At 50.2% G+C, this 20,128-nt stretch overlaps 3 protein-coding genes across 3 annotated transcripts in view; 2 read left to right on the top strand and 1 right to left on the bottom strand.

Annotated features, from left to right (window-relative positions):
* CFDP1 (craniofacial development protein 1) overlaps positions 1-14,436 on the bottom strand; it is a 70,496-nt gene extending 56,060 nt beyond the window's left edge. The window contains exons 1-4 of the mRNA XM_069868716.1: positions 14,279-14,436; positions 13,037-13,154; positions 11,791-12,001; positions 9,883-10,001 (exon numbers count right to left, since the gene is read on the bottom strand). Coding sequence (XP_069724817.1) covers positions 9,883-10,001; positions 11,791-12,001; positions 13,037-13,154; positions 14,279-14,345 — 515 coding nt within the window. The 5' untranslated portion in view covers positions 14,346-14,436. The remainder of the gene's footprint in view (positions 1-9,882; positions 10,002-11,790; positions 12,002-13,036; positions 13,155-14,278) is intronic.
* AMFR (autocrine motility factor receptor) overlaps positions 1-20,128 on the top strand; it is a 414,702-nt gene that overhangs the window by 195,198 nt on the left and 199,376 nt on the right. The window lies entirely within an intron of this gene.
* On the top strand, positions 14,538-19,605 carry TMEM170A (transmembrane protein 170A). The gene is made up of 3 exons (XM_069868548.1): positions 14,538-14,737; positions 15,455-15,625; positions 16,635-19,605. Exons 1-3 carry the CDS (start codon positions 14,623-14,625, stop codon positions 16,763-16,765), a joined length of 417 nt encoding a protein of 138 aa, XP_069724649.1. The 5' UTR covers positions 14,538-14,622; the 3' UTR covers positions 16,766-19,605.

Genomic DNA, 20,128 nt, shown 5'->3' on the forward strand with positions numbered 1-20,128 from the left:
TGCAAGCATGCCTTGATCCTTGATGCCAGGATCCTTGCAGTCCCACAACTCTTGCAAAGCTGTGCAGCGTTCCCATTGCAGATCTCTTCTCTCGCTGAGGGAAGGAGAAACGTGGGTCTCACGAGCCACGGCTTCAAAACACGCTTACAGCTATGAAAGTCGGGCACAGAAGTTACACAGATGACAGCAGGAGCCAACACACACTACAAAGCAGAAGCATCCCCATGGGGAAAAGGCCAGACTAAGCTTGACTCGGTTTGTAATGTGTTAATCAGACAGTAAGGCAGCAAACAGCTTTGCCTTCCCTTCAGGCTAACACAGAAACCCTCCTGCTTCAGAACCTCTTAGCTACAAAAAGAAAAATAAAGATTTCTATCTCACAAGCTGCGCTTTCCGGCAGGGGAAACCCCAGGCCCAAGGGCTGCCAAGCAGGCTCTGCCAGCATCAAACCAGACATCAAAAGCCCCTTTCTGGGCCTGGAGCTGTCAGGAATGAGGCAGCAGCTTGGAAGCAAAGGAAACAGGGCAAGCAGCAAAACACTTGGATGGGATTGAGGCTCCGGAGATGAAGACATGGACAGAGGGACAAAAGATCCCCTTGCTAACAGTAAAAGAGCCCTGGTGAGACCTGACTAGGTCACTAAGCACCTTCTGATTCCTGATTTTTAACAGTCAAGAGGACAGTGTCTGAGAGCCAGACACTGAAATAACATCTCGTCCCTTACCTGCTGGGGAAGGGTGGGATTGTTACTTAAATATTTCCACACTAACTACATGCAATACAGACAGAAAAGAGTTGAAAGAACCTGAAAACAGGTGAACTCAGTTGGTGATCCAGGAACTGATGGGAACCCGATATCACAGGTCTGAAAGCCCTAGAAACACCCAAGTTAATCTGGAGGTCAAGCCATCATTTCAGAGATGCTCTGAGACTCCTCCCACCTTTGGACATCCCAGCTGGGCCTTCTTTTTCATCATGCTGATTACCAGCAAACCGCACAAATGAAACCAGCACAGACACCTCAATTATTTCCCTAAAAGCATCAAGGCATATTCGAAGCATAAGATGACTTTCAGGTGGACATCTGCTCAGCCACTTTGGGATTTTCAAATGCAGGGTAATGTACAGGACAAATACAGGAGTCGGCATGTACGCGAGTGCTGGATAACGCATTAGAAAAAGCTGGCACTTTGCAAGTCACAGCCCCTCTGTGCTTTGGTTTCCCCATCTAAGGTTTCCCCATCTGCACATCCACTAATAAAAATCCTAGATATGAGCTCTTCACCAGGCCATTCCCTTTCTCAAAGCACATTAAGCAGACCATAACATGATTTACTTTAGAAGCAAGTGCCCTTGGCTTAGAGTTCTGGCCAGGTTATGAAGCTTTAATTTCTGCAGCTGCCTTTGAGAAAGGCAATCGCCTAGCGAGCAAACAAGCACACAACACAGCTCCTCCTCGTGCTTAGTGACCTCATGTCCAGGCCACCGTTGTGCCATCGGCATGCCACAACACTAGGATTCCCTAAGGAAATTCTGAAGCATCAGAGAACGGATACACGCAGGAGAAAGGTTATCAAAACATGCCCCCAAGACCCATCCATTCTTAGGCACCCTTTGAAAGGAAACATATTTTCACCTCCTACCTTCCAGAAAAAAAAAGAAAAATAAAATCAATAGCTGGTTTATAAATTGGAAAAAGCCAATATAAACTGTGGGTCAGAGAGGCATCTTCTGACCTCGAGGAATAACAATGGACAAGAACAAGCTGCTGCCTACACTCCATTATGCCAAGATCAGCATTTTGGTGCTCATTTGTAGAAAAGCAACCAGTCCCTGTGAACATCAGCACTACCAGTTATCAACATGAAACAAAAGTCCCCAGAGGGGCTGAGCTTTGAAGCATCTTGTCAAGGTGCTAGTGAAATTTGTCTCGCTCCTCTTAACACCTCCTTGGTGTTATAGTAAAAGCCACTGCAAAAAAGCACACCAAAATAAGGCAAGTGGTTTCTTCCTCTGCCCCTATTAGTTAAGCTCATGGTCTTCCATATTTAATCTGACAACAACAGTCTACCTCACCTGGTGGAGATGTGCATCCCTTGCTATCCACTTGGAAAAGAGGCAGGGCTTTCCAAATACAAGGCTTCAGATCAGATTCTGGTAACGCTCACCTGCCTTCTCACTCACAGCCATAGAGCAAAAGCTTTTGCAGCAAAAGCACATACAGAACATGTCACACACAGATCAGCCTGATGTGCACCATGCTACCTACAGCATTGTTCAGAGATGTACATCCAAACTGCTGACCTTTCTTCTCATGTCTCCTGTCCTTCACTCAGCATTGCACAAAGCCCCACACCAGCAGAAAACAAATGACCAAGATTCACACCCAGCAAGAAGTGTGAGCATGCCACCAACCCCTTGCTATTATTCATCTGCTGAGTTTCCTGAGAAGCACCACAAGCTAAGGAGAGAGTGAGTGGTATTACACATCCTCTCTGTGCTAATTAGCTCAACACATCTGACTGAGCCGTGCTGGGACCACAGAGCAAGAACGCAGATGGACAATTACACATTTAAAACCGTTCTCTGTGCCAGCTCTTGTGAGAGAATCCCCTGCTCCTTTTCCCCGTGCTTCCTTTAAGATACATTAACTATATATGTATAATATACGTTAAAAGAGTTAATATACATTAACTCTTCCATTAATACACATTATCAGCATTTTCCCCACTCCTGCTCTATGCCTGCCAGGAGGAAGCAGAAGCAGTGGCCATTTGTCTGCAAAGCAAAGCAACAAAGCGAGAAGGAGTCTCCTAAACTCCTTGGCTGACACCCCTCTGGGCTTTCCCAACTTTGTCACATTTGGTCACTCTCAGCTGTCATGTAAGGAGAAGAGAGGACATCACAGCCACCCAGAACGGAATCAGACGCTGAGCAAGGACTCTGGAAAGCTTGAGTTGTTATCAGATGTCTGACCTGCTTCTGCAGCCACTGTCACCTGCTGTCTCCTGAACAAGGTTGGGATCAAGGGGCTGAAGCTCAGAAAGAATTATAGAATTACAGAATCATACATAGGTTGGAAGGAACCTTAACGTCCATCCACTTCCACCCCCTGCCACGTGCAGAGACACCTCCCACTGGATCAGGTTGCTCCAAGCCCCATCCAACCTGGCCTTGAACACCTCCAGGGATGGGGCAGCCACTGCTGCTCTGGGCAACCTGGGCCAGGGCCTCCCCACCCTCATAGGGAAACATTTCTTCCTCAGATCTCATCTCAATCTCCCCTTTTCAGCTTAAAACCCTCTTGCCTTGTCTGTCCCTGCACTCCCTGATCAAGAGCCCCTCTCCAGCTTTCCTGGAGCCCCTCTCAGTACTGGAAGCTGCTCTAAGATCCCCCTTGCAGCCTTCTCTTCTCCAGGCTGAACAACACAAACTCTCTCAGCCTGTTCTTGTACAGGAGGTGCTCTAGCCCACATATAATCTTTGCGGCTTCCTCTGGACTTGCTCCAACAGCTCCATGTCCTTTCTGTGCTCCGGACTTCAGAACTGAACACAGGTGATGTCTCATGACAGCAGAGGACAGCAGATCCGGGGTTAAAACAGTGAGCAGTCTAGAATATAGGTGCTGGTTTTCTTCTCAACAAGCAGACAGATGAGCCAAGATTAAAAAAAAGACAACCAGTATTTCAGTCATGAGAGGTAGCATCAAGAAATTCCCAAGGAGCAGCACTATACAACTGCAGAGCACTGAGTTATAACCTCAGCTGTGCCGTGCACAGGTCAGCACTTCTCCTTACCACAGGGGAATAAATCAGTCTTTAACCAGCTCTGCCCAGCTCTCCTGAGTAACTCAGAGAGGAGAAGGGTCCAGCAGCCCAGCTAACACCACAGGTCGGGCTCAGACCTCATCACCTCTCTCAACCAGGCCTGAGTTAAAGGATATGTTGACCTTGAGGACCCTGTGGGACAACAAAAAAATAAACTTTGGACATGGCCTGCCTGCACAATTCCCATTGTCAATGTGTGCTCATTGTATCTGGCAGCAAGTCCTGTACTCAGTGTGATGCTGCTTATTGACCACTGTGTTTGGCATCTGGCCCTCCCTAGTTTTATTTGGTACATGCAATCCACAAGTGAAGCCATGAGATCCAGATGAGTCAGTGGATGCCATCAAATCCCGTGTGCCTCAGTTTTCATATTCCCAAATGGGGAATAGCAACACTTCTTTAAAAAGTGCTTAGAGATACATAGACTGAAAGATCTGTAGGAAAGCTAAGGATTTTCCCTCTTCACACCCATAAAGCCTTCAAGGACTTCAAACACATCAGAGAGCTTTCAGCTCTTTTGTATACACCTCTGGACTAAATGCCTTATGAAAACCCACCTAAAAGCAACCCTAAAAAGCAAACAATATCCGTAGAACTGGGTCATCATCTGCCCCTTGGAGCAAGAGAAAAGACCTCCGTAAGTCAGGTGGAGGCTGTGAATTTATGTTGAGAGCTTTCCCAGCTGGAGCACCGTGCAGGGCTTGCAGGCCCACCAAACACGGGCATTCCAGCACTGAGTTTCAAAGCTTCAGTAAGCTTTCATCAGGCAAACACTGAAGAACAATTTCAAAACCAGCCGGAATTAATCGGGAAACAGGCACTTAAGAAGCAGACAGATTACCAAGCTCAGTCTGAAAGGATGAGGTTCTGAAAGGATGAAGCTCAGCAAAATCTCCCCCACCTGCTCAGTCTTCAAATACAAAAGTAACCCAAGAGTTCACTAGGCAAACATTTACCTCTTAGCAAGGCCCACAGCAAACCCCCAGCTCCCTGGCTGTAAATGCTTTGGGTTTAGGGCTCTGCCGTTGGGCAATTTCTGACATCAGTGAAAATGATGCCTTCAGTACTTATCAACTGCTGGGCGGGGGGAAGACACGCAGCGTGCAAGAAAGCGCTGGCTGGATCTTTACACTGACTTATCCCAGCATCTAGACAGCAGCAGGGAGCTCACACTGCAGATGTGAAGAGGAGATCTGGAAACATCTTCGTGAAACATTTCTACATGGATCCAGGGCTAGCACGCTGCCAATAGCTGTGTGGCTGGCGTGACAGCTCCTGCTCCAGATGTGGTGAGAAGCCAGGAGTTACTCACATCACAGGAGCACCTGCCAGGCACAGGAGAGCACTGAAAGAAACAGCTTCAGAGTAAGCTCAAGAAAAAAGCTTAATGCAAAATCTAATCCACACGTCCTCCAGGGATCAGAAGGAATCGCTTCCAAGAAGTTAGCTATTTGCCATGGACCAGGATTGGGCAGGAAGGGACCCCAGTGCAGAGGACTGAGGCCATTACCTAGCCTGCTGGGAGTCTTTCTGGATCCCCAAAACTGGCACTCCTAGAGAAGACAACCTTGTGGGAAAGTAAAGGGAGCTGTGACGTGACCGCCTTGCCAGATTCCAGGAAAAGAGCAGGGCTCTTCCCAGTGACAGATGGAAAGTGGAGCCCTGCTATGGCCTCAATTTGGCTTGGCTGTGAGGTCCATGCACGCAAGAAAGTGGCCAAGGGTCACTGAAGCAGCACAAGCCATATTTTTGCCAGCACAACACGACACTATTAGTACTGCACAGCATCTCTGCAATACCAGCATTCCCACCAGAAGAATAACACAAGCATGTAAAGCTTTGGATTTAAACCACATGAACAAAGCACATATGCACAGAAATAAGAAGCTTCTAGTTTTGAGCCCTTTACTTGGAATTTGTAATGCAGGAATAAAGCAGAGCATCAAACACAAGCCTCCCATTACTGAACTGGCACCTAAGCCAGACCACATTACTCCCCTCAGTTTTGTTTTGCCACCCACAAGGCCCGTGAAGTTACACGGATGTTTCAAACTAAAACCTACTCCTGCTGGCATTCAATAACCCATCTTTGCTCTCCCCTAACATGCTGTTACGCTGACTGGAACCGACACCAGAGGACTGGGACTGACACCAGGTACGAGCGCTGCGTCTTGCTGCTGTCCTGGGTGGACACAAAGTTGACTTTCATGGAAGAAGAGCAGAAGAACCATTTTGATACACTGAGCACAGCAGCAATTTAAAGAAAGACAAGTTTGGACTGCTGAAAACAAACCTCAGCATACAGCAATCACATTTTGCAACAGATAAACCCTGGCAACAGGGATTTGATTCCCTATTAATGCAACCACACGCCCTGCATCACGAGGCCAGTTCATAAACCAGAGGTTTCAAAGGAGCTTCAGTTTCCTTTGCCAGTGAGAAATGACTTGAACTTCCACTTAGACGCTGAACTGCCCCTGCAAATTGCTCCCACAGCCCACAATTACAGCCATTCAGGTGACAGTCACCTGCTGCTCTTCATCTATTTAATACCAGGGAGGAATGAAAAGCAGATAGAAAAGTCACAACTAGAAAACACAGAAATCAGTTAAAGGTTGTTTCTAGGTTCTGGGATTCAACAGCTTTTGGTTTACAAGGTAATAATAAATAATGTATTTTATAAAATTTGAAGCCACTACACTTAATTCTTTATTTGGTAACGGGTAATCTAGAATACTCTGAACCTGATGTTTAGCATTAGCAACCAGTACAAGCACAGACTAATCAAAATGGACATTAAGTGCAACAATAACCTATAGGGAAGCTGACAGCTTAAAGAGGAAAGTCTTCCACTATTCTAGTACAACCCTGTAGCGAGAGATTCCTTTCAGAAGACTTCTGCTACTCCAACCTAGCCAGAGATTATACCACACAGGAGAAAATAAACCGTTGTGCAACATGAGATCAGGACTAAATGATCTTCTGTTAAGAGCTTCAATGAGCAGACTGTTGAAATTGGTGCCCTGAATCTATCAGCGCTTAAATACTGATCTAAATTCTCCTCAAGCTTTCAAAAGAGCAACACTCAGAAGTAGCCTCAAACCACGAAGAAAGGAGAGCAACAGAGGCAGCTCTCTCATTTCAGTTATTTCAGTCCAGAAATGCGCAAACACACACACAACTACCGTGTGTCGGCCTTTGTAACTAACAATTTGCCAGCTGCTTCCCCAGGCAAGGAAGCCAGCGTTTGGTATTCAGAGCATTTGCAGACACTAGGGTCGTGCAAAGACAACCTCCAGCTCTTCTAAAGAAATAGGAGCCCACTGGCCTTCACCTTCTGCCGCTACAGGGAAGTGCCAGGAGCTGTAAGCAGTGATAACTCCTTATATTCCACCCACAGCTAACAGTGTAACACATTTAGAGATGCAAGATGTAGCAAACATCACAAAAGAGTCATTTTTGAATATCACAAAAATCAAGGGGGCAAATACATTGAATACAGTGGTACATTCTGTTACCAAAGAGCTTAATAATGTAACATGTTGTAACTCTGGAACTGGCAGAACACAGTCCTCCAGACCTCACTACAAACTTTCTGTTGCTGGCGCTGTAAAGCGTTGAGAAAATATCTGCTGTAAACAAAAAATACACCAGCCTTGGAGCTCGGCAGGATTGCAATCTCATTGTCACCCAGGCTCCAGCTTCTGCCTCTTCAATGAAAAGTAAGTAGGAACTTGTATCGATTCCTTTGCAGTTAACCAAGGAAACAGTCAGTACTGAGCAGCACAGACATGGGGAAAGCAACCGGTGCAGAAAAACGTGCCTTTATCTGAATTGGAAACTTTACTTACTATAGTTATGAAAAACTACAAATAAGATACTGCAGTCAAACGCACAAACTCAGCACCTTGGGAGCCCTGAACAAGTTCTCTGCACAGAATGGTTCGAGTTGGAAGGCACCTCATAGACCGTCCAGTTCCAACCCCCTGCCCTGGGCAGGGACACCTCCCACTGGATCAGGGGCTCCAAGCCCCATCCAACCCGGCCTTGAACACCTCCAGGGATGGGGCAGCCACCACTGCTCTGGACAACCTGGGTCACGGCCTCCCCACCCTCACAGAAAAACATTTCTTCCTAAATTCTCATCTCAATCTCCCCTCTTTCAGCTGAAAGGCATTCCCCCTCGACATGTCCCTGCAGTCCCTGATCCAGGAAAGCCCCTCCCCAGCTTTCCTGCAGCCCCTTTCAGCAGTGGAAGCTGCTCTAAGGTGTCCCCAGAGCCTTCTCTTCCCCAGGCTGAGCAATCCAAATTCTCTCAGCCCGTCCTCGCACGGGAGCTGCTCTAGCCCTTGGATCATGACCGTTTATGCAGCACAGAGAAAGTTTCCCCCACCCCTCCAATTAATATTACCAATAAAAGCAAGAACAGCACTGGTAAAGCCAATCTGTAAACACCATGCAAAATCTGGAATGCTAGGATTGGACCAGCACCTGGGTAATTCTATGCTTAAATCAGAATTATCTGAGGCTTCTTTTTATACAGGCAGGTAAACAAGAAGGTTCAAGGCAGATGCTTTTACCAGCTCCCTACTTTTAAGGGTCCTGTGTCTCACAAAACATTGCACAAACAGAATTCCTTTCCATAAGTGGAGGACTCGTGCCCTGAAGCAAGCCTACAAGGCATGTTTCCCTGTAAATCAACCCTCCCTTACGTGATACACCTCCACGCTCATGTTAGGACATGACACTCCCTCACAACACACAGACGGACACGTCCAGACCTCAGTAAGACTGCTGGTTTCACGCAACCCCACATCACCAGGAAGGCAGATTTACTGGGTGCCATCTAGTGATACGTCAGAACCCAACAAGGCTTTTGTACGACAGCCCTGATTATCCTACAGCTTCATCCATTCACACCTGGTCAGACACTGTGCTTGAACCAGAAAAAAAAAAAAACCACAGGAGAACTGGGAACAAGCAAGCTGGCATCTGATAAGGGGAGTGTATATCAGAAGACAGATTTTTCTCTATCCACAAGAAAGATTTGCCCTTTCCTTTGTAGAAAGGGTATGATGGATGCTCTCTCTCAGAAAAGCTGCAGTGGCACTGTTATTTGCAATTTCTCTGGTGAATGAAGGGTATTCCTACAGCCTGGATTGTGCAGGGAAACAGGAGAATCACTGCTGTGACTCATGATTCTCAGATTTTTCAAACAGCTCAGGCAGCAGCACTGACATGAAAAGCAAGAGCAGCGGAAGCCCCTGCTCTGCTTCCTCCTCCAGATTCAGGCAGCGCTGGGTGTTATTGCTGGGAGCTGCTGCCCTCTGCTGCCACACAACACAGAGGCAAAATTCTCCTCTGACAAAACCAAGTTTACAGCTACAGACAAAAACCAGTTCACCACGGTAATAACCACGAGGTCACAGGGCGTTCAGATCTCAAGTGGGTTTACCCAGACCCCTCAGTTCTGGTCCCATGTGTTTATAAAACACCTGCCCCTTTTCGCAGCGCATCCCGAGACACCTTGCAAGCCAAACAGCCTAAAGAATGACTTTACCTACCCCATCACCTTTGCTGCTGCTGTTTCAGAGGTAAAAACACTCAGCTTTTAGTCCATTTGGCAAAACGCCTCTTACTGCCTGCAGATCTTTGTAGCGGTTGTGTGCATCACCAGGGAAAGTGCCAGCAAACATCCTGCCCCCAGCACAGCCCCTGGTCTAGACTGAAGGGATAAAACACACGACTGCATCCCTGCGGGGCCATACATGGTTCTCTTGCCACCAGGAGGCTTTGCCAACTAGTTTAAGCACTGTTCAGATTGAGAAGCCTAAGTGAATTTACAGGCGTGTTTTGAAGTTGATTGAAGACTGAGGTCTGTATAGAAGGACACTCTGCAGTCCTGAGGCAGAAAAATCTTGGCCTCATTTTCCTTGAGGTCTGTACATGCTCATGATGAAAATAAAGTGTAAAGAAAAAAGGACACACTGTGCTTCCCAGCACATCTCCAGTCTGCACCGAGCCTGCAGCAGACACATCACACCTGCCAGCTTACCTGACTTCCTCACCAGCGAAATCAAACACTTTGGTGATTGTCACTTTTCCTGAATCTTTTGGTTTCTCGGACTCTTTTGGTTTCTCCTGAACCTTGTTCCCATTCTTCTCTTCTTCAGCCTGTAAAACATATGAAGGAGAAAGCAAAACACTTGAGAGACCAAGCCAAATTTTGACCTCAAGTGGCCAAGGACCCAAGGCAGACCTCGGGCAGCACTAAGGTTTAGGCTGGCTGGTCAAAACAAGTCCCCACAGACAAGATAAAGGAAACAAACGCCCCTGTGACTGGAAGAAATTTCTCCACCCTGGCCCCTGGCTCTCAGCGGAGCTCGAGGATCAAAATAGACCCAAAATGAGAAGTGAAATTGTAATTAAATATAAGAAGGATTAAGAATCTGTGATTCAGGAAGCAAGCAAAAGCCTGAAGATTCAGTTCTCTTAAACTAAGCAATACTAGGCAGTAAAGCTGCCAAAGTAGATTACACAGAAACAGGTTTATTTTCATTCAAGAATGTAGAACAGCAAAACCCAACAGTAGGAAAAGCAAAGTTGATCTTCACAGAGAACCCTAAAGATATTAAGCTACTTGTCAATAACATTTCTTTGATGTAACAGGGAATTATCTTTATTAAGCTATTTGTTAACAATGTCTCTTAATTTACTCAGTCAAAGCTACAGATTTTAACAGCCTACACAAAAAAACCCTCAGACTCTATAAAGAATCAAAGCAAACCCCAAAATTCTTGCTCTACATCAACCACACACTGCAGAGATCTTCCAGCAGACATATCATATCCAGGTAAAAAAGTCTGCAAAGAGAACAGAGGAACTGCACCTCTCCATAAATTGTTCTAAACCGTGGAGGAACTCTCAAGGACCACTCACACCTTGGCGATCTGCCCATAAAAGCAGAATTGCTCTCAAGAGAAGTTTTCCTCTCTCCTCCTCTCTAATTCCATTGGTAACCATCTCAGCTGCTCAGCTAGTAACAACCAAGGTGGAGAGAAGCACAAAGGTTCCTATGAAAAGGACTCTTCTTCTAAAAGCTGCACACAAAGATTACACAATCACACTTGTTCTGCAACCTCCCAACAGTTGTAGAAAGGAGCTCTGCACAGCGAGAACGGTACTTGCCAGGCACCAGCAAGTCAGGAGTTCAGACTTCTGTTGCAAAGCATTTTTTTGGCTCATCACTCAGGAAAAATAAAAGACAACTCTAGCAGCAGAGGGTTAGTTTTGGTAACTTCATCCCTTCTGTCACCTTCAGTGTGAAAGGTTTTGCAAAGCACATACATGCATTTGATAAGAACCAAATCCTTTTTGATAACTGATTATACACTGAACTCTCTACAGAAAACCTCTGCAGACAGCGAGAGGACATCACCAGTTTATAAAGGCGACCAGAGAAAGCTGGATTCAGTCCTATTATACATGTCCATGCCAACACACAGCATCTCCCAGACCCCCTCACTACACGCGGCTCAAGGTCAAGGCACAGAGGTGTCAGCTGCCTCTTCTGCTTGCCCACTCACACACACAGCTTCCCTTTGGTTTTGAACATCAGGAAAGGCACAAACCTCAGGGGAGAGCTGTGCCCACAAGCACAATTCCAACCAAAACTCATTGTGCTGCTTCTATGGCACAAGAGGAATCCAGGACTGAAAGAGAAGCCAAGAAGGCTCTGTGGGACACTCTGAGATGCTGACAAGCAGCTCCAAGAGCAGCAATGTCAGATCACAGACCTCCCAAGCTGGAAGGAAACCAGCAGCTTACAGTTTGCACCAGGGTGGGGCTCCAGAGAGCCACGGCAAGGTAAACCCAGCCTCTTCCCAGCTCTGACTGACATCTAGAAGTGCTAAAGCAGAGGCCCTTCCCACATTCCCAGGGTGAAGGCTCAGGGCCCTGTTACCTTGTTAGCTTGCGTTACTTTGGGTTTCTGTCCCACGTCGCTAAGGAAACTGGCCCAAAGAGCATCCTCTTTCTTTTTTATTTCTTCCTCTCTGTTTCTTTCCACCTGCTCTGCACTATCTTCTTCCTCTTCCTCCTGCTCTTCATTCTGCTGAGCCTTTTCTTCCTCTCTCTCCTCAGGCTCTAGCAGGAGACGTCCCTTCTTCCTCTTCCTGGAAATGGATGCAAAAAAAATAAACATATTGAGGTGCTGCAACACTATTACAGAGCTGGATCCATAAGTATGTGGGAAGCAACATGGTATTTCATATTCTAGCTGTGACATCCCACCTGGGAGGTCCCCCCTAATGTTGGGGGTGAAGCTACTTATTTAAAAGGTGATGCTGTTCAGAAAATCCAGGAAGAGGGAGGCAGGTCACCCCAGAAGTGGCCCAGCATGTGTGTGCAGGGATCGGTAAGGATATAGCGGACTCTGGGATACTGTAGGGAGCTCAAGGACAGGAGAACTTGGGTAGGACGGGAACCAAATGTAAACAAACAGTGTCTACACAGCACCGAGAATCATAGAATCATCTGGTTGGAAAAGACCTTTAAGATCATCACGTCCAACTACACCTGTCTACTACTAAACCATACCCCTCACACCTCATCTACCTGTCTGTTAAACACCTCCAGGGATAGTGACCCCATCACCGCTCTGGGCAGCCTATTCCAGTGCCTGAGAAGCCTTTTGGTGAAGAAATTTTTCCCAATATCCAATCTAAACCTCCCCTGGTACAACTTGAGGCCATTTCCTCTCATCCTATCACTTGTTACTTGGGAGAAGAGACCAGTATCCACCTCCTTTCAGGGAGCTGCAGAGAGCGATGAGGTCTCCCCTCAGCCTCCTCTTCTCCAGGCTGAACAGCCCCAGGTCCCTCAGCCACTCCTCATAACCCCTGCACTCCAGACCCTTCCCCAGCTCCATTCCCTTCTCTGGACATGCTCCAGCCCCTCAATATCCTTGGAGTGAGGGGCCCAAAAGGAGTGAGAAGGGCTTTGCAGGTAAAAAGTCTCATTAAAAGGGAAACAACCAGCTGCTGGGAGGGCTTCTAGGCACGGAGCCTCTCCAGCCTGAGGATCTCCGTCTCTGATGCTAAACTGTAATGAAGAATCATGTTCCTCAGCACCTTGGTGTCCCCAAGCCAGACTGAGGTGGGTTCTCCCTCCCGGGAACCAGTGTCCCTGTGGAACTGGGGTAGCTGTACCTGCTGGCGGGACGGCGGGTGCTCCTCCTGCTGCGGGCAGGCAGGGGGTTGGTGGCCACCACCGTGTCCTCATCCTCCCGCACCAGCTCGCTCACGTCATCCTCACTGTACTCCGCACCTGCAAGCAGAGACGGTCAGTGCCAGCACTGGGACCGAGACCAGGACCAAGGCAGGGACCAGTAAAGTGACTGGGACAGGGGAAGGGACCAAGACCAGGAAAGGGGCTGGAAGACTGGGACAGGGAAGGGGACCAGGAAAGAGATTGGGACAGGGAAAGGGACCAAGACCAGGAAAGGGGCTGGGAAAGAGACTGGGACAAGGAAAGGGACCAAGACCAGGAAAGGGACCGGGAAAGAGATTGGGACAAGGAAAGGGACCAAGACTGGGAAAGGGACTGGGAAAGACACTGGGACAGGGAAAGGGACCAAGACCAGGAAAGGGGCTGGGAAAGAGGTTGGGACAAGGAAAGACACCAAGACTGGGAAAGGGACCAGGAAAGAGACTGGGACAGGGAAAGGGACCGGGAAAGAGATTGGGACTGGGAAAGGGACCGGGAAAGAGACTGGGACAGGGAAAGGGACCAAGACCAGGAAAGGGGCTGGGAAAGAGATTGGGACAGGGAAAGGGACCAAGGCCGGGAAAGAGACCAAGACCAGGAAAGGTGCAGGGGAAGCAGTTAGGACAGGGAAAGGGACAGCGAAAGGGACCAAGACTATGAAAGAGATGGGAACAAAGAAAGGGATCAAGATTGGGAAAGGGGCTGGGAAAGACTGGGACATGGAAAAGGGACCAATACTGGGAAAGGGGCCAGGTAAGAGCTTGGGACAGGGAAAAGGGACCAATACTGGGAAAGGGGCCAGGTAAGAGCTTGGGACAGGGAAAAGGGACAGGGAAAAGGGACCAATACTGGGAAAGGGGCCAGGTAAGAGCTTGGGACAGGGAAAAGGGACCCAGACTCGGAAAGGGACCAGGTAAGAGATTGGGACGGGGAAGGGACAGGGAAAAGGGACCCAGACTGGGAAAGGGGCTGGAAAAAGGACTGAGAGCGAGACCAGGAAAGGCACTGGGAAAGGAACCTGGAAAAAGCCCGAAACCAGGACCGGGAAAGGAACGGGACGGGGAAGGGGACCAGGAAAGAGACCGGGACCGGGAAAGGGGGAAAGGCTGGGACAAGGACCGAGCCCGGTACCGGTAAGGGGGCCGGACTGAGACGGGGGCCGCGTCGGGGGCCCCGCCGCTCACCAGAGGGCACGTAGTCCTCATCCTCGGCCGAGGAGTACAGCTCGGAGCCCTCCTCGGAGCCCGACATGCTGCCGGCCGCCCGAGCGACCAGCGACGGGCGCGCCTCCAGCGGGCTAGAGCGCCCCCCGCGCCTCGGCGACCAGCGACGGGGAGAGCCTCCGGCGGGCTAGAGCGCCCCCCACCGGGGGGCTGTCGAACCGGAAGCGGTGGTTGCCGGGCCGGAAGCGGCGGCTCCCGGCGTGCTTTGCGGCCGGCGGCCATAGGCGGGCGGCGCTGCCGCTGAGGGCGCCGCCCCGTTGGCCGGGCCCGGCGGGCGGAGGGCGGCGGATGGCGGCGGCGAGGGGATGGAGGGCGGCGAGCCGGGCGGTGGGGGGCTCCTGCAGCAGATCCTCAGCCTCCGCCTGGTGCCCCGCGTGGGCAACGGCACCACCTACTCCAGCCCGCTCGCCACCTTCCCAGGTACCGACCCGGGAGCGGGGGCAGGGACGCGTCCAGGCCCCTCTTTCCCTTCCCTTCACCTCCCGAGCCGATCCCGCTTCCCCTGAGCCGCCCTCCCGGGCCCTCGCCTGTCCAATGGCCCCCCTTAAGCCCCTCTCCCGCCTCCTCTGAGCCGCTCCCGTTGTCCCCGAGCCGTCCCCGTGGTGCCTGGACCTCCCTGACACTATACAAGCTGTCTTCCTGCTGCCCTCAGCCACCCCCACTTTCCCCCGAGCCGCCCTATGGCGCCTGTGTCCCTCTGAGCCGCCCTCACGGGCCCTCAGCTGCCCCATGCTCTCCCTAAGGCACCCGTGCTTCCCCCCCCGGCCGCCTTTACGGCCCTTCGAGCCACCTCCGAGCCACCTCCGTGGTCCCCGCAGCCGCCCTCACACCATATAAACCAACCCTGCTATCCTTGAGCTGCTCTCCTGCCTCCCTGACCTGCCCCCATGGACCCCGAGCTGCCCTCACACTGTATGAGCCACCCCCGCTGCCCCCAAGCTGCCCTCCTGTCCCCCTGAACCACTCCTGCTGCCCCTGAGCTGTCCCAATGGTCCCCCAAGCCAATCTCTTGCCCCTGAGAGCCAACCCCATGCCCCCTAAACTGCCTCTGCCCTCTCCTGCCTGCTGAGCCACCCCTTTTATCCCCAAGGAGTCTTCCTGACCCGTCAAGTCACCCACACACCCTTCTCTCTGCAGAGATGTGGTATGGTGTCTTCCTATGGGCTCTGGTCTCCTCCCTCTCCTTCCACGTCCCCGCCGCTCTGCTAGCGCTCTTCACGCTGAGGCACCACAAGTATGGCCGGTTCATGTCCGTGAGCCTCCTGCTGATGGGCATCGTGGGACCCATCACCGCAGGCATCCTGACGAGTACGGTAGATCCTTGGAAACAGGGGCTGGGTGGCTCCACAGGGATCAGGGGTTGCCTTCGGGAGTGCCCTAAACCGTGGTGTTCCCTAGGGAAGAGAGGAGATTAGTGTTTGGGTTACATTCCGCTCTTGCCCATGCTTCAGCTGTGGCAGATGAAATACCTCAGCCAGTATAAACCCCAGTAATGACTATAGCAATTTAGGGTTATAGAGAAAAGAAGGCTCCAGGGAGACCTCGGAGCAGCTTCCAGGACTGAAAGGGGCTCCAGGAAAGCTGAGGAGGGACTCTTGATCAGGAAATGCAGGGAGAAGATGAGGGGGAACGCTTTTAAACTGAAAGAGTGGAGATTGAGATGAAATCTGAGGAAGAAATGTTTTCCTGTGAGGGTAGGGAGGCTCTGACCCAGATTGCCCAGGGAAGTCCTGGCTGCCCCATCCCTGGAGGTGTTCAAGGCCAGGTTGGATGGGGCTTGGAGCCCCTGATCCAGCGGGAGGTGTCCCTGCCCATGGCTGGGGGGGTTGGAACTGGATGGTCTTTAAGGTCATTTCCAACCCAAACCCTTCTATGATTCTGTGGAATGGCTGTTATTTATGTGCTTGCCTGGATGGGCTTTGAGGTTCCTTCCAACCCAAACCATTCCATGATTCTACAGGTTCAGTGTCTGTGTTCAAACCCGGGGAACGTTTGCAGCTTATGGGCTGTGGTGTAGAGTGTCTTGTGAGGAGAGCGTTTCCAAAACTTCCCAACCTCTGCACTATCTGGAGGCCTCAGCAGAGTTTCCCCACCAGTTTGCTCACTGCCACCAGCATGTGTTGGCTGCTGGCTGAGGTCTGTCACGCTAAACCCAGGCCAGTGCAGGGGGTTTCAGACCCACCTCTGCTAGCCCTCCTGTTCTCTGCCTCAGCCTCAAATCCTCAGATACTTCTCCCTTCGTCCCGGCGGCACAGCCGTGTCTGTCTCATGGTGGTCAATCACGCATTCACGTTTTGGCTTTTTCCCCTCTCTGTAGGTGCTGCCATTGCTGGAGTTTACAGAGCTGCGGGGAAAAAAATGATCCCCTTTGAAGCCCTCATTTTAGGAGTGGGGCAGACGTTCTGCGTGGTGGTGGTTTCGTTTCTGCGCATTTTAGCCACTCTCTAGCTCTTCCTCAGACGCTGGAGAGAACAAACCAGCGGAAGAGCAAAGGATCTGCCGCCTGCGCCAACTCCGGAGCAAATCACAAGGGAGCACAGCTCGAGGCTGTGTGCTTTCTCCGCTGGTCAAAGGATACATGAAGGCCTCCTCCTGCCCCCACAGAGTGGCTTGAAATTAAGCTAAAAATTGTGAATTTTGTTACTTTTTGGTAACATTAAGTGCCAAGCAAAACTTTACATCTCTGGAGGGTAAGGAGAGTGCTTCTGGAGGAGGCGGCCCAGGTACCTTTCACCAGTGATGAGTTGTAGCAGCAGGATGGAACTGAGATGTGACGCTGGCTGTTCCAGGGTAGAAACGTTTCTACAGAACGATGAAGTGTCTTCGGAGCTCACTTAATGCTTTGACCTCTTCCTGCTTTCTTCGCAGTGAACCTGAAGCTCTTTTAATGTGAATTTTTTAAATGAGAAACTTAGTTTGCTTTCTTCCTGGCCCAAACTTTCTTGGTCGTAGTTAATTTGGGAGCAGCAGGATTAAAAATAACTTCTAAGCAGATGAGATTTGTGGCCAAGAGCTGTGACGGTGAATGCAACAGCTTAAAAAGGATCTCTGGTTTTATGAATTTTATTATGGTGATGCTTGCGAGAGCGCGCCGGTGTGTTTGCACTGTTGCTCGCGGGCTCTGGAGAAGATGTGTATTTTTAAACTTCCCCATTCTCCTTTCGCTTCCTGAACCTGTTTACACTGGAGAGGCGGAAATGGGTCTCTTTGCTGATCTGTAAACACCGCTGGGTGGCTCCTATAAAACTCAGCACGCTGGTGCTTCAGTGGCTGCGCCGGCTTGTTGCGACTTGGAGCTTCCCGAGTGTGGAGGCAGGGAGCGTGCAGAGTTTTTGGCATCAGTGGGTAGGATATCTGTGAGGGTCCTGGGGTGAGCCTGGTGATTCCTGTGTCTGTCAGGGATGAGCCGTGTGAAGGCAGCCGCAGACCAACCCTTCCCTGCAGGCAGCATGATCTCCCCTGATGAATTGTTTTACTGTTTTGTCTTAAGTGACTTTTAGCTAACTCCTCCATCTGCCCTCTCGCCGCGAGCTCTTGGGTTGCTATCTGGGTGCTCGCTAGGAGCTGGTTTTCAGGGCCCCTGAGGAAGCAGAGGTTGAACCCCAGGATTCAGGTGGACGTTGTGGCTTTGCTTGTTCGGTACCAGCTGACAGTTGCCGGGGCAGTCGAGGCAAGATGCCCTCTGTGTCCAGCCTGTGGTTTTGCCGAAATCCTTTGGTTTCCAAACCAGCTCCCCTTCTGTACCTGCAACATTCTGTTAGGCCAATGACCTGCCACAAACCCCACGTCCTCTGTGCTGAAACAAACCCCAACAGAGCCCTGTGTGTATCACAAAAAAGAACTCTCTGTGCTCTATGTTCTGCTGAGTAGAGCTGATGGCAAGAGGTGCTTTTCAGGAGCTACTTACTGAGATTACTCTAAATTTTAGCCTGTTTGCTGGTATTTTTTTAGGTCAGGGAATAAAGCCATGCATTTTAGGAAGTACTTTAATATGTGTCATTCCCCTTAGGTGGATGAGGTCCAGGAGGTGTAATGTAAACTAAAACCCTGGATCTTCAGAGCACCCCACAAGCTGTGCTGCTTGTAGGGAGCCGTTCTTCCTACTACTGCATCCCCCGGGAGAAGGTTGGGCTTCTCCTTCCCTCTACACTTCTGCCCCCCGTGAAAAAGCAGGAATAATGGTCTCTCTAGAGGTCTGTTCTTCATCCCCACTTCTTATTTCAACCAGCTGCATACACAGCATGTGTCCAGGGTGCCTGGTTTAGATCATGTGACTTATCTTGTGTGTTCCTGGATGGGTTGAAAGTCCCTCATGGGACTTAGGGGGGGCAGGTCTGGCCTTACCTTTCAGGTGATGCTAGAAACCAGTGTCCTAGGCACCTGCTGTGTTCCCCTTTCCCCATGTGGCATGCAGGACAAATCCAGGCTACTCATTGCTCAGAACAAATGAATGAAAATTGCTCTATAGAATCACTCAGTGCCGAGCAAACTTAAAACCTCCTGTTTTCTACCCAGTTATCTCCCAGAGTCAGTTTTGAGGGGGTTCTGCTTTACCTGAAGAGTGGGCAGCTTGGCCACTCTTTGTAAGCTGAGTGGTTGTAGCCGGTGGTGCCGCTCTGTGCCCAGGCATTGTGAGATTGTCAGGGAATGTTTGCGTGGAAGGTGAACGCTCAGCTGCTGACTTGTCTTGACAGGTATTGGCACTGGGGGTGAGTTCTTTGTGTCACCTGGGTACTTGCAGAGCATCTTCCACTCCCCTGGCTGCCTTCCTGACCTCAGTTTCCAGTAAAACCAGATCCAGATGGGAAGGAGGAGCAGTCTTGGTGCACCAGATTGATCACTGCCAGCGGTTTCCTCCCCTCTCGCTGTGTCGATATTATCTGTCCTTTGTGCTCCTTATCTTGAGCGAGGAGAGGAATCCCTTAAGTTTTCAGCAGGTGTCAGTAGACTTTGCTCCGTCCAACTTGCCAAAAGCTGCAAAGAGCTTGCAAAAGCATCAGTGCTGGTGTGCTGGGCCAGGCAGGAGCGGCGGCTGAGGAAACACCTTTTGGAGAAGCTGCCTTCCCTGGAGAAACATCGCTGCTCGAGCTGAGAGTCGTGGCCCTGCTTTCTGTGTGCAAACATCCTCCGTGCTGGGCTGGTTTAGGTACCGGCCAGGTTCCTAGCTCACTAACGACTGCGTTTGTCATGAACAAATCTTTGTATGATAGAAAACTCTGTAAATTTTATTTTTCTACTGACACTTCTAATCCTGGTGGTGATTAGCAGTAAATTCTGTAATGATCAAAGTGAACCAAGTTATGTGTTTTTCTGCGGTGTGAAAAGAGGGCCTGGGTTGTTCATTTTGAAATGAGCCTTGTTCCTGCCTTGCATGGGGGCAGGTCTCTCCTGCCCAGGGCAGTCTGTGCTAGGACGTGTTGTGGTGATTAATTGAAATTTGTCAGTGCCTGTGGTGGCACCACGCTCCTGCTTGGCTGGTGGCTCCTGTTTTAAGTCCCCAGGAGTCCCCTTACCCAGCTGGACGGGCAGGGTCCGCACAGCCCCTGGGCTCGGTGCTGACCTGCTCCCTCCCCTGGCACATCCCCTTGGGGAGCAGGCAGGAGGGTCCCACTGTGCCCTTGCTGCTCTTGGGGTGGGACCCACTTCCCTGCATGGCTTAGGCTGAAGTGATGCCTGCACTGTGGGAGCTGTGTTATTTTCTATCTATGTACAACAATTGAGATGGCAAAACAAGTCTCAGTAAGAGGATGGCAGCTGCGTGCGATGGGCATTGCCCAAGAGCCAGTGACCAGGCATCTTTCCTGATCCTCC

Source organism: Phaenicophaeus curvirostris, chromosome 14 (genome assembly GCF_032191515.1).
Source record: "Phaenicophaeus curvirostris isolate KB17595 chromosome 14, BPBGC_Pcur_1.0, whole genome shotgun sequence".
Classification (NCBI taxonomy): domain Eukaryota; kingdom Metazoa; phylum Chordata; class Aves; order Cuculiformes; family Cuculidae; genus Phaenicophaeus; species Phaenicophaeus curvirostris.

Excerpts from the sequence above, each read along its gene's own strand:
- TMEM170A (XM_069868548.1), top strand. The coding sequence starts at position 14,623 with ATGGAGGGCGGCGAGCCGGGCGGTGGGGGGCTCCTGCAGCAGATCCTC. Across the intron at positions 14,738-15,454 it reads CCCGCTCGCCACCTTCCCAG|AGATGTGGTATGGTGTCTTC; the intron begins GTACCGACCCGG and ends TTCTCTCTGCAG. Across the intron at positions 15,626-16,634 it reads CACCGCAGGCATCCTGACGA|GTGCTGCCATTGCTGGAGTT; the intron begins GTACGGTAGATC and ends CCCTCTCTGTAG.